The 13,422-nt window shown below is 57.5% G+C and overlaps 5 protein-coding genes and 1 pseudogene across 10 annotated transcripts in view; 5 read left to right on the top strand and 1 right to left on the bottom strand.

The window, feature by feature from the left end:
• Nucleotides 1-13,422, bottom strand: part of LOC131593080 (ubiquitin-associated protein 2-like) — a 141,968-nt gene that overhangs the window by 61,575 nt on the left and 66,971 nt on the right. The window lies entirely within an intron of this gene.
• LOC131593082 (interferon-like) lies at nucleotides 137-3,038 on the top strand. Its single transcript, XM_058865293.1, has one exon. The coding sequence runs from the start codon at nucleotides 608-610 to the stop codon at nucleotides 1,178-1,180; it is 573 nt and encodes a 190-aa protein (XP_058721276.1). The 5' UTR covers nucleotides 137-607; the 3' UTR covers nucleotides 1,181-3,038.
• Nucleotides 3,179-4,267, top strand: LOC131593098 (interferon-like). The gene has a single exon (XM_058865308.1). The coding sequence runs from the start codon at nucleotides 3,650-3,652 to the stop codon at nucleotides 4,220-4,222; it is 573 nt and encodes a 190-aa protein (XP_058721291.1). The 5' UTR covers nucleotides 3,179-3,649; the 3' UTR covers nucleotides 4,223-4,267.
• On the top strand, nucleotides 6,549-7,321 carry LOC131593109 (interferon-like). Its single transcript, XM_058865318.1, has one exon. The coding sequence runs from the start codon at nucleotides 6,692-6,694 to the stop codon at nucleotides 7,262-7,264; it is 573 nt and encodes a 190-aa protein (XP_058721301.1). The 5' UTR covers nucleotides 6,549-6,691; the 3' UTR covers nucleotides 7,265-7,321.
• LOC131593088 (interferon-like) lies at nucleotides 7,333-12,169 on the top strand. Its single transcript, XM_058865298.1, has one exon. It carries the CDS (start codon nucleotides 9,739-9,741, stop codon nucleotides 10,309-10,311), a length of 573 nt encoding a protein of 190 aa, XP_058721281.1. The 5' UTR covers nucleotides 7,333-9,738; the 3' UTR covers nucleotides 10,312-12,169.
• On the top strand, nucleotides 12,310-13,404 carry LOC131593106 (interferon-like; annotated as a pseudogene).

Here is a 13,422-nt window from a genome sequence, read left to right as displayed (position 1 = left end):
TGCACACTGCCACCGCCCCGGGGCATTCACCGCAGGAGGGAGATACCCAGCCCTCGCCCACTTGACATCACTGCACATCCCTTGCAACCGCAAAAGGAAAACAGCGGCTAAGATGAAAATAAAGGCAAGCCGCAAAGTGAAAGGAAAAGCGACCACAGCCACCGGCAGGGCTTTGCAGGTGGAAAAAATGCTTAGGCACAAAGGAGGCTTCTGCCCAAAAGCTGGCCCTGCAGGTGACAGGGAACAACAACAACAGCCCTCCCCAACACACCTGACACCAACACCTCTGACCCAGCGCTTTCGCAACCCCGTTCACCCACTACAGCCACTCTGCCCCGAGACCACAACTGCCACCACAATCCCCGGCCACGGACACCCCAGCTAAACCCTGCCTGTCCCGAGACCACTACAGCCACCAGCCCAAACCAGAAACCACGGGCGGAAACCCCCAGCAATCGGAAAGCGAAGAAGGGAAAGCTGCCACCATACAAAGCCGCACGCCCGGCGGCGTCCCAAGCACAGCCACCAGCACCAACACCAGCAGCACCAACACCGAGCCTCGCCGGGCTCCTGCTCAGCACCGGCCGACAGCACCCACAGACCCACCATGGCTGCGCTCAAAGCCCCACAGACACGCCTGCCGCACGCCGCCCCGGCGCTCCCGCTCCTCCTCACCGCTCTCGCCACCGCCCTCGCCTGCCAACAGCTCTGGACACACGACGACACCTTCCCTGGCGACGCACTCCGCCTCCTCCAGGACATGGCTCCCAGCCACACACAGCCCTGCCACCTCCAGGAGCCGCCCTTCTTCCCCGACACCCTCCTCCACGACAACCTCCACCCGCACCAAGCCGCCGTCACCGCCCTACGCATCCTCCAGCACCTCTTCCACACCCTCAGCACCAACAGCACCCGCCAGCACTGGCCCACCCAGGCTCGCAACGACCTCCTCAACAAACTCCAGCACCACATCCACCTCCTCGAGCAATGCCTCCCCGACAACGCCGCGCTCTTCAAAGGACCACGCAACCTGCTGCTCACCGTCAACAAGTACTTCAGGGACATCCACCTCTTCCTCCGTGCCCACAACCACAGCGCCTGCGCCTGGGACCACGTCCGCCTCGAAGCTCGCGCCTCTTTGCAGCACCTCCACAACCTCACACGCACCATGCGCCGCTAGCACAGACACCCACGCCCAAAACACCCACCTCCAGGACCTCACCCGCCCGTCCCCCCAACCAGCGACAACCGACGTGCCTGTAACAACCGCACGGCACTCGCAGCCTGCAACCACTGCGTCTCCACTGGTACAGCCTCTCCCCTTCATTAGGACTGAAGACTTTCTCTACTCAATTATTTGTTTGCTCATTTATTTATTTATTACCTTATTTATTTATTTGCCTATTTATTTACTTATTCACGTATTTATTTTTCTACTTACTCGCTATTTTATGCCACGGAAAATAAAGACCCATGACAAAACAACTGCCACTGCCTCTTGTCTCACTAGCACTGCAACCGCTCTTTGGGCCGGGGGAAAGCCTTCTCTGTTCAACACCAACTCCAAGCCCCGCTCCAAACAGTCCCTGCCCACTCTTCTCACTGGCCCAGCAGCATCCTGGAGCAACCACTCGGGAAAAGCCATTGCCAGCATTTGGCCAACACCCCAGAATCACCACCCAAAAATAAAGAAGCGCTAAGGTTGGAAAGCACCGCTGCAGCTCATCCGCTTCATCCATCCAAATGCCTGGCCCTGGCACTTACAGACAAGGATGGCCCGCGGGACAGTGTCAAACACTTGCCACAACTCCAGGCACACAAGGTCACTTACTCTTACACAGCGCTCCACAGCCCTAACTACACAGAACATCACCAAAAATGCCGGGAACGGCAATTTCCCACTTTCAAAAGCCACAGTCAGTCCCCATTTCCAGTCACCTGTCTCATTTCCAGCGGCCTTAGCAGAGCTTCTCTTTCCCACAGAAGCTGCCTCATCATCTTGCCTGCAACGAAGCTCACGCTGACTGCTCTGCAGTTCACACACTCTTCTGCTATTCCCTTTGTAAAAACAGGGGGACTCTTTCCCTTCTTCTACTTATCGGTGACTTGACAAACATCATTTCTCAAAACCGATCAACGCTGGCCTACAACTCCACCTGACAGTCCTCTCAGGACTTGCAGATGAATCTCATCATGGACTTCCACATACTCAGCTTCCTTAGACGGTCTCACACCACATCTTATCCTCCAGTGGCCTCGGCCTCTTCATTCTTCATTGCAGGGCTCCCAGCACTTGCCTTCCGTGATGTTGGCAGTGTGGCAGGAGCTCAATGACACACAAGGCTGCAACCACCTGCTCCTCTCCACAGCCTCTTCTCCCTGAAGTCTAAAACCCCCAGACCCCAGCACCCACTCATCGTACGAATAGTCACGAGGCTACGTCCTCGTGAGGCCAGCCATGTCATCCCCGCGCAAATCTGTGAACAAACAAAGAGGTGCAAACACCTCTTTGCTCTCCCCAGATTTTGGCCTTTCTTTAAAGGCATCTGAAACTACTGGCAGGTCTTCTCTACTCCACCTGAAGCAGCCCAGCCCCCTCAGCCTTTCTCACACGTGATGTCCTCTCATGCCCTCTGCATCTTCGCAGCAGACATTCCTGCCAAAAGCTCCACTCCTCCCCGCCATGAACTAAAGAGCCTTGAGCTGGACACACTCTTCCGGGGGAGGGCTCCGGCAATCCCAAAACACAGCACCGTTCCTCTGGCGGGCGACAGTCCCCCTTCGCTCTCTGCCTGCCTCATCTACGGAAGCAGGCGAAACAAAACTATGGCCCCGCTCTAACGCCAAACAAACACCACCACAGACACACAGCAAACAACACAGGAGCAACAAAGCTCTCCCGGTTTTCCTACTCCTTCTTCATCGACCCTATTTTGAAATGTCTTGTTGCCCTGCCACCTCAGCTTCCGAGACGGCACCTGGGCCACACCGCTGCAAGAACGCACTCGCGGCCTCCGAGGCTTACTCCCGCACACAGCCCCTTGCACACTGCCACCGCCCCGGGGCATTCACCGCAGGAGGGAGATACCCAGCCCTCGCCCACTTGACATCACTGCACATCCCTTGCAACCGCAAAAGGAAAACAGCGGCTAAGATGAAAATAAAGGCAAGCCGCAAAGTGAAAGGAAAAGCGACCACAGCCACCGGCAGGGCTTTGCAGGTGGAAAAAATGCTTAGGCACAAAGGAGGCTTCTGCCCAAAAGCTGGCCCTGCAGGTGACAGGGAACAACAACAACAGCCCTCCCCAACACACCTGACACCAACACCTCTGACCCAGCGCTTTCGCAACCCCGTTCACCCACTACAGCCACTCTGCCCCGAGACCACAACTGCCACCACAATCCCCGGCCACGGACACCCCAGCTAAACCCTGCCTGTCCCGAGACCACTACAGCCACCAGCCCAAACCAGAAACCACGGGCGGAAACCCCCAGCAATCGGAAAGCGAAGAAGGGAAAGCTGCCACCATACAAAGCCGCACGCCCGGCGGCGTCCCAAGCACAGCCACCAGCACCAACACCAGCAGCACCAACACCGAGCCTCGCCGGGCTCCTGCTCAGCACCGGCCGACAGCACCCACAGACCCACCATGGCTGCGCTCAAAGCCCCACAGACACGCCTGCCGCACGCCGCCCCGGCGCTCCCGCTCCTCCTCACCGCTCTCGCCACCGCCCTCGCCTGCCAACAGCTCTGGACACACGACGACACCTTCCCTGGCGACGCACTCCGCCTCCTCCAGGACATGGCTCCCAGCCACACACAGCCCTGCCACCTCCAGGAGCCGCCCTTCTTCCCCGACACCCTCCTCCGCGACAACCTCCACCCGCACCAAGCCGCCGTCACCGCCCTCCGCATCCTCCAGCACCTCTTCCACACCCTCAGCACCAACAGCACCCGCCAGCACTGGCCCACCCAGGCTCGCAACGACCTCCTCAACAAACTCCAGCACCACATCCACCTCCTCGAGCAATGCCTCCCCGACAACGCCGTGCTCTTCAAAGGACCACGCAACCTGCTGCTCACCGTCAACAAGTACTTCAGGGACATCCACCTCTTCCTCCGTGCCCACAACCACAGCGCCTGCGCCTGGGACCACGTCCGCCTCGAAGCTCGCGCCTCTTTGCAGCACCTCCACAACCTCACACGCACCATGCGCCGCTAGCACAGACACCCACGCCCAAAACACCCACCTCCAGGACCTCACCCGCCCGTCCCCCCAACCTGCGACAACCGACATGCCTGTAACAACCGCACGGCACCTGCAGCCTGCAACCACTGCGTCTCCATTGGTACAGCCTCTCCCCTTCATTAGGACTGAAGACTTTCTCTACTCAATTATTTGTTTGCTCATTTATTTATTTATTACCTTATTTATTTATTTGCCTATTTATTTACTTATTCACGTATTTATTTTTCTACTTACTCGCTATTTTATGCCACGGAAAATAAAGACCCATGACAAAACAACTGCCACTGCCTCTTGTCTCACTAGCACTGCAACCGCTCTTTGGGCCGGGGGAAAGCCTTCTCCGTTCAACACCAACTCCAAGCCCCGCTCCAAACAGTCCCTGCCCACTCTTCTCACTGGCCCAGCAGCATCCTGGAGCAACCACTCGGGAAAAGCCATTGCCAGCATTTGGCCAACACCCCAGAATCACCACCCAAAAATAAAGAAGCGCTAAGGTTGGAAAGCACCGCTGCGGCTCATCCGCTTCATCCATCCAAATGCCTGGCCCTGGCACTTACAGACAAGGATGGCCCGCGGGACAGTGTCAAACACTTGCCACAACTCCAGGCACACAAGGTCACTTACTCTTACACAGCGCTCCACAGCCCTAACTACACAGAACATCACCAAAAATGCCGGGAACGGCAATTTCCCACTTTCAAAAGCCACAGTCAGTCCCCATTTCCAGTCACCTGTCTCATTTCCAGCGGCCTTAGCAGAGCTTCTCTTTCCCACAGAAGCTGCCTCATCATCTTGCCTGCAACGAAGCTCACGCTGACTGCTCTGCAGTTCACACACTCTTCTGCTATTCCCTTTGTAAAAACAGGGGGACTCTTTCCCTTCTTCTACTTATCGGTGACTTGACAAACATCATTTCTCAAAACCGATCAACGCTGGCCTACAACTCCACCTGACAGTCCTCTCAGGACTTGCAGATGAATCTCATCATGGACTTCCACATACTCAGCTTCCTTAGACGGTCTCACACCACATCTTATCCTCCAGTGGCCTCGGCCTCTTCATTCTTCATTGCAGGGCTCCCAGCACTTGCCTTCCGTGATGTTGGCAGTGTGGCAGGAGCTCAATGACACACAAGGCTGCAACCACCTGCTCCTCTCCACAGCCTCTTCTCCCTGAAGTCTAAAACCCCCAGACCCCAGCACCCACTCATCGTACGAATAGTCACGAGGCTACGTCCTCGTGAGGCCAGCCATGTCATCCCCGCGCAAATCTGTGAACAAACAAAGAGGTGCAAACACCTCTTTGCTCTCCCCAGATTTTGGCCTTTCTTTAAAGGCATCTGAAACTACTGGCAGGTCTTCTCTACTCCACCTGAAGCAGCCCAGCCCCCTCAGCCTTTCTCACACGTGATGTCCTCTCATGCCCTCTGCATCTTCGCAGCAGACATTCCTGCCAAAAGCTCCACTCCTCCCCGCCATGAACTAAAGAGCCTTGAGCTGGACACACTCTTCCGGGGGAGGGCTCCGGCAATCCCAAAACACAGCACCGTTCCTCTGGCGGGCGACAGTCCCCCTTCGCTCTCTGCCTGCCTCATCTACGGAAGCAGGCGAAACAAAACTATGGCCCCGCTCTAACGCCAAACAAACACCACCACAGACACACAGCAAACAACACAGGAGCAACAAAGCTCTCCCGGTTTTCCTACTCCTTCTTCATCGACCCTATTTTGAAATGTCTTGTTGCCCTGCCACCTCAGCTTCCGAGACGGCACCTGGGCCACACCGCTGCAAGAACGCACTCGCGGCCTCCGAGGCTTACTCCCGCACACAGCCCCTTGCACACTGCCACCGCCCCGGGGCATTCACCGCAGGAGGGAGATACCCAGCCCTCGCCCACTTGACATCACTGCACATCCCTTGCAACCGCAAAAGGAAAACAGCGGCTAAGATGAAAATAAAGGCAAGCCGCAAAGTGAAAGGAAAAGCGACCACAGCCACCGGCAGGGCTTTGCAGGTGGAAAAAATGCTTAGGCACAAAGGAGGCTTCTGCCCAAAAGCTGGCCCTGCAGGTGACAGGGAACAACAACAACAGCCCTCCCCAACACACCTGACACCAACACCTCTGACCCAGCGCTTTCGCAACCCCGTTCACCCACTACAGCCACTCTGCCCCGAGACCACAACTGCCACCACAATCCCCGGCCACGGACACCCCAGCTAAACCCTGCCTGTCCCGAGACCACTACAGCCACCAGCCCAAACCAGAAACCACGGGCGGAAACCCCCAGCAATCGGAAAGCGAAGAAGGGAAAGCTGCCACCATACAAAGCCGCACGCCCGGCGGCGTCCCAAGCACAGCCACCAGCACCAACACCAGCAGCACCAACACCGAGCCTCGCCGGGCTCCTGCTCAGCACCGGCCGACAGCACCCACAGACCCACCATGGCTGCGCTCAAAGCCCCACAGACACGCCTGCCGCACGCCGCCCCGGCGCTCCCGCTCCTCCTCACCGCTCTCGCCACCGCCCTCGCCTGCCAACAGCTCTGGACACACGACGACACCTTCCCTGGCGACGCACTCCGCCTCCTCCAGGACATGGCTCCCAGCCACACACAGCCCTGCCACCTCCAGGAGCCGCCCTTCTTCCCCGACACCCTCCTCCGCGACAACCTCCACCCGCACCAAGCCGCCGTCACCGCCCTCCGCATCCTCCAGCACCTCTTCCACACCCTCAGCACCAACAGCACCCGCCAGCACTGGCCCACCCAGGCTCGCAACGACCTCCTCAACAAACTCCAGCACCACATCCACCTCCTCGAGCAATGCCTCCCCGACAACGCCGTGCTCTTCAAAGGACCACGCAACCTGCTGCTCACCGTCAACAAGTACTTCAGGGACATCCACCTCTTCCTCCGTGCCCACAACCACAGCGCCTGCGCCTGGGACCACGTCCGCCTCGAAGCTCGCGCCTCTTTGCAGCACCTCCACAACCTCACACGCACCATGCGCCGCTAGCACAGACACCCACGCCCAAAACACCCACCTCCAGGACCTCACCCGCCCGTCCCCCCAACCTGCGACAACCCACGTGCCTGTAACAACCGCACGGCACCTGCAGCCTGCAACCACTGCGTCTCCATTGGTACAGCCTCTCCCCTTCATTAGGACTGAAGACTTTCTCTACTCAATTATTTGTTTGCTCATTTATTTATTTATTACCTTATTTATTTATTTGCCTATTTATTTACTTATTCACGTATTTATTTTTCTACTTACTCGCTATTTTATGCCACGGAAAATAAAGACCCATGACAAAACAACTGCCACTGCCTCTTGTCTCACTAGCACTGCAACCGCTCTTTGGGCCGGGGGAAAGCCTTCTCCGTTCAACACCAACTCCAAGCCCCGCTCCAAACAGTCCCTGCCCACTCTTCTCACTGGCCCAGCAGCATCCTGGAGCAACCACTCGGGAAAAGCCATTGCCAGCATTTGGCCAACACCCCAGAATCACCACCCAAAAATAAAGAAGCGCTAAGGTTGGAAAGCACCGCTGCGGCTCATCCGCTTCATCCATCCAAATGCCTGGCCCTGGCACTTACAGACAAGGATGGCCCGCGGGACAGTGTCAAACACTTGCCACAACTCCAGGCACACAAGGTCACTTACTCTTACACAGCGCTCCACAGCCCTAACTACACAGAACATCACCAAAAATGCCGGGAACGGCAATTTCCCACTTTCAAAAGCCACAGTCAGTCCCCATTTCCAGTCACCTGTCTCATTTCCAGCGGCCTTAGCAGAGCTTCTCTTTCCCACAGAAGCTGCCTCATCATCTTGCCTGCAACGAAGCTCACGCTGACTGCTCTGCAGTTCACACACTCTTCTGCTATTCCCTTTGTAAAAACAGGGGGACTCTTTCCCTTCTTCTACTTATCGGTGACTTCACTTGACAAACATCATTTCTCAAAACCGATCAACGCTGGCCTACAACTCCACCTGACAGTCCTCTCAGGACTTGCAGATGAATCTCATCATGGACTTCCACATACTCAGCTTCCTTAGACGGTCTCACACCACATCTTATCCTCCAGTGGCCTCGGCCTCTTCATTCTTCATTGCAGGGCTCCCAGCACTTGCCTTCCGTGATGTTGGCAGTGTGGCAGGAGCTCAATGACACACAAGGCTGCAACCACCTGCTCCTCTCCACAGCCTCTTCTCCCTGAAGTCTAAAACCCCCAGACCCCAGCACCCACTCATCGTACGAATAGTCACGAGGCTACGTCCTCGTGAGGCCAGCCATGTCATCCCCGCGCAAATCTGTGAACAAACAAAGAGGTGCAAACACCTCTTTGCTCTCCCCAGATTTTGGCCTTTCTTTAAAGGCATCTGAAACTACTGGCAGGTCTTCTCTACTCCACCTGAAGCAGCCCAGCCCCCTCAGCCTTTCTCACACGTGATGTCCTCTCATGCCCTCTGCATCTTCGCAGCAGACATTCCTGCCAAAAGCTCCACTCCTCCCCGCCATGAACTAAAGAGCCTTGAGCTGGACACACTCTTCCGGGGGAGGGCTCCGGCAATCCCAAAACACAGCACCGTTCCTCTGGCGGGCGACAGTCCCCCTTCGCTCTCTGCCTGCCTCATCTACGGAAGCAGGCGAAACAAAACTATGGCCCCGCTCTAACGCCAAACAAACACCACCACAGACACACAGCAAACAACACAGGAGCAACAAAGCTCTCCCGGTTTTCCTACTCCTTCTTCATCGACCCTATTTTGAAATGTCTTGTTGCCCTGCCACCTCAGCTTCCGAGACGGCACCTGGGCCACACCGCTGCAAGAACGCACTCGCGGCCTCCGAGGCTTACTCCCGCACACAGCCCCTTGCACACTGCCACCGCCCCGGGGCATTCACCGCAGGAGGGAGATACCCAGCCCTCGCCCACTTGACATCACTGCACATCCCTTGCAACCGCAAAAGGAAAACAGCGGCTAAGATGAAAATAAAGGCAAGCCGCAAAGTGAAAGGAAAAGCGACCACAGCCACCGGCAGGGCTTTGCAGGTGGAAAAAATGCTTAGGCACAAAGGAGGCTTCTGCCCAAAAGCTGGCCCTGCAGGTGACAGGGAACAACAACAACAGCCCTCCCCAACACACCTGACACCAACACCTCTGACCCAGCGCTTTCGCAACCCCGTTCACCCACTACAGCCACTCTGCCCCGAGACCACAACTGCCACCACAATCCCCGGCCACGGACACCCCAGCTAAACCCTGCCTGTCCCGAGACCACTACAGCCACCAGCCCAAACCAGAAACCACGGGCGGAAACCCCCAGCAATCGGAAAGCGAAGAAGGGAAAGCTGCCACCATACAAAGCCGCACGCCCGGCGGCGTCCCAAGCACAGCCACCAGCACCAACACCAGCAGCACCAACACCGAGCCTCGCCGGGCTCCTGCTCAGCACCGGCCGACAGCACCCACAGACCCACCATGGCTGCGCTCAAAGCCCCACAGACACGCCTGCCGCACGCCGCCCCGGCGCTCCCGCTCCTCCTCACCGCTCTCGCCACCGCCCTCGCCTGCCAACAGCTCTGGACACACGACGACACCTTCCCTGGCGACGCACTCCGCCTCCTCCAGGACATGGCTCCCAGCCACACACAGCCCTGCCACCTCCAGGAGCCGCCCTTCTTCCCCGACACCCTCCTCCGCGACAACCTCCACCCGCACCAAGCCGCCGTCACCGCCCTACGCATCCTCCAGCACCTCTTCCACACCCTCAGCACCAACAGCACCCGCCAGCACTGGCCCACCCAGGCTCGCAACGACCTCCTCAACAAACTCCAGCACCACATCCACCTCCTCGAGCAATGCCTCCCCGACAACGCCGCGCTCTTCAAAGGACCACGCAACCTGCTGCTCACCGTCAACAAGTACTTCAGGGACATCCACCTCTTCCTCCGTGCCCACAACCACAGCGCCTGCGCCTGGGACCACGTCCGCCTCGAAGCTCGCGCCTCTTTGCAGCACCTCCACAACCTCACACGCACCATGCGCCGCTAGCACAGACACCCACGCCCAAAACACCCACCTCCAGGACCTCACCCGCCCGTCCCCCCAACCAGCGACAACCGACGTGCCTGTAACAACCGCACGGCACTCGCAGCCTGCAACCACTGCGTCTCCACTGGTACAGCCTCTCCCCTTCATTAGGACTGAAGACTTTCTCTACTCAATTATTTGTTTGCTCATTTATTTATTTATTACCTTATTTATTTATTTGCCTATTTATTTACTTATTCACGTATTTATTTTTCTACTTACTCGCTATTTTATGCCACGGAAAATAAAGACCCATGACAAAACAACTGCCACTGCCTCTTGTCTCACTAGCACTGCAACCGCTCTTTGGGCCGGGGGAAAGCCTTCTCCGTTCAACACCAACTCCAAGCCCCGCTCCAAACAGTCCCTGCCCACTCTTCTCACTGGCCCAGCAGCATCCTGGAGCAACCACTCGGGAAAAGCCATTGCCAGCATTTGGCCAACACCCCAGAATCACCACCCAAAAATAAAGAAGCGCTAAGGTTGGAAAGCACCGCTGCAGCTCATCCGCTTCATCCATCCAAATGCCTGGCCCTGGCACTTACAGACAAGGATGGCCCGCGGGACAGTGTCAAACACTTGCCACAACTCCAGGCACACAAGGTCACTTACTCTTACACAGCGCTCCACAGCCCTAACTACACAGAACATCACCAAAAATGCCGGGAACGGCAATTTCCCACTTTCAAAAGCCACAGTCAGTCCCCATTTCCAGTCACCTGTCTCATTTCCAGCGGCCTTAGCAGAGCTTCTCTTTCCCACAGAAGCTGCCTCATCATCTTGCCTGCAACGAAGCTCACGCTGACTGCTCTGCAGTTCACACACTCTTCTGCTATTCCCTTTGTAAAAACAGGGGGACTCTTTCCCTTCTTCTACTTATCGGTGACTTGACAAACATCATTTCTCAAAACCGATCAACGCTGGCCTACAACTCCACCTGACAGTCCTCTCAGGACTTGCAGATGAATCTCATCATGGACTTCCACATACTCAGCTTCCTTAGACGGTCTCACACCACATCTTATCCTCCAGTGGCCTCGGCCTCTTCATTCTTCATTGCAGGGCTCCCAGCACTTGCCTTCCGTGATGTTGGCAGTGTGGCAGGAGCTCAATGACACACAAGGCTGCAACCACCTGCTCCTCTCCACAGCCTCTTCTCCCTGAAGTCTAAAACCCCCAGACCCCAGCACCCACTCATCGTACGAATAGTCACGAGGCTACGTCCTCGTGAGGCCAGCCATGTCATCCCCGCGCAAATCTGTGAACAAACAAAGAGGTGCAAACACCTCTTTGCTCTCCCCAGATTTTGGCCTTTCTTTAAAGGCATCTGAAACTACTGGCAGGTCTTCTCTACTCCACCTGAAGCAGCCCAGCCCCCTCAGCCTTTCTCACACGTGATGTCCTCTCATGCCCTCTGCATCTTCGCAGCAGACATTCCTGCCAAAAGCTCCACTCCTCCCCGCCATGAACTAAAGAGCCTTGAGCTGGACACACTCTTCCGGGGGAGGGCTCCGGCAATCCCAAAACACAGCACCGTTCCTCTGGCGGGCGACAGTCCCCCTTCGCTCTCTGCCTGCCTCATCTACGGAAGCAGGCGAAACAAAACTATGGCCCCGCTCTAACGCCAAACAAACACCACCACAGACACACAGCAAACAACACAGGAGCAACAAAGCTCTCCCGGTTTTCCTACTCCTTCTTCATCGACCCTATTTTGAAATGTCTTGTTGCCCTGCCACCTCAGCTTCCGAGACGGCACCTGGGCCACACCGCTGCAAGAACGCACTCGCGGCCTCCGAGGCTTACTCCCGCACACAGCCCCTTGCACACTGCCACCGCCCCGGGGCATTCACCGCAGGAGGGAGATACCCAGCCCTCGCCCACTTGACATCACTGCACATCCCTTGCAACCGCAAAAGGAAAACAGCGGCTAAGATGAAAATAAAGGCAAGCCGCAAAGTGAAAGGAAAAGCGACCACAGCCACCGGCAGGGCTTTGCAGGTGGAAAAAATGCTTAGGCACAAAGGAGGCTTCTGCCCAAAAGCTGGCCCTGCAGGTGACAGGGAACAACAACAACAGCCCTCCCCAACACACCTGACACCAACACCTCTGACCCAGCGCTTTCGCAACCCCGTTCACCCACTACAGCCACTCTGCCCCGAGACCACAACTGCCACCACAATCCCCGGCCACGGACACCCCAGCTAAACCCTGCCTGTCCCGAGACCACTACAGCCACCAGCCCAAACCAGAAACCACGGGCGGAAACCCCCAGCAATCGGAAAGCGAAGAAGGGAAAGCTGCCACCATACAAAGCCGCACGCCCGGCGGCGTCCCAAGCACAGCCACCAGCACCAACACCAGCAGCACCAACACCGAGCCTCGCCGGGCTCCTGCTCAGCACCGGCCGACAGCACCCACAGACCCACCATGGCTGCGCTCAAAGCCCCACAGACGCCTGCCGCACGCCGCCCCGACGCTCCCGCTCCTCCTCACCGCTCTCGCCACCGCCCTCGCCTGCCAACAGCTCTGGACACACGACGACACCTTCCCTGGCGACGCACTCCGCCTCCTCCAGGACATGGCTCCCAGCCACACACAGCCCTGCCACCTCCAGGAGCCGCCCTTCTTCCCCGACACCCTCCTCCGCGACAACCTCCACCCGCACCAAGCCGCCGTCACCGCCCTACGCATCCTCCAGCACCTCTTCCACACCCTCAGCACCAACAGCACCCGCCAGCACTGGCCCACCCAGGCTCGCAACGACCTCCTCAACAAACTCCAGCACCACATCCACCTCCTCGAGCAATGCCTCCCCGACAACGCCGTGCTCTTCAAAGGACCACGCAACCTGCTGCTCACCGTCAACAAGTACTTCAGGGACATCCACCTCTTCCTCCGTGCCCACAACCACAGCGCCTGCGCCTGGGACCACGTCCGCCTCGAAGCTCGCGCCTCTTTGCAGCACCTCCACAACCTCACACGCACCATGCGCCGCTAGCACAGACACCCACGCCCAAAACACCCACCTCCAGGACCTCACCCGCCCGTCCCCCCAACCTGCGACAACCC

Source organism: Poecile atricapillus, chromosome Z (genome assembly GCF_030490865.1).
Source record: "Poecile atricapillus isolate bPoeAtr1 chromosome Z, bPoeAtr1.hap1, whole genome shotgun sequence".
Taxonomy (NCBI): Eukaryota; Metazoa; Chordata; class Aves; order Passeriformes; family Paridae; genus Poecile; species Poecile atricapillus.
This window is presented reverse-complemented; position numbering and strand designations above follow the sequence as displayed.

Excerpts from the sequence above, each read along its gene's own strand:
- LOC131593088 (XM_058865298.1), top strand. The coding sequence starts at position 9,739 with ATGGCTGCGCTCAAAGCCCCACAGACACGCCTGCCGCACGCCGCCCCG.
- LOC131593098 (XM_058865308.1), top strand. The coding sequence starts at position 3,650 with ATGGCTGCGCTCAAAGCCCCACAGACACGCCTGCCGCACGCCGCCCCG.
- LOC131593109 (XM_058865318.1), top strand. The coding sequence starts at position 6,692 with ATGGCTGCGCTCAAAGCCCCACAGACACGCCTGCCGCACGCCGCCCCG.
- LOC131593082 (XM_058865293.1), top strand. The coding sequence starts at position 608 with ATGGCTGCGCTCAAAGCCCCACAGACACGCCTGCCGCACGCCGCCCCG.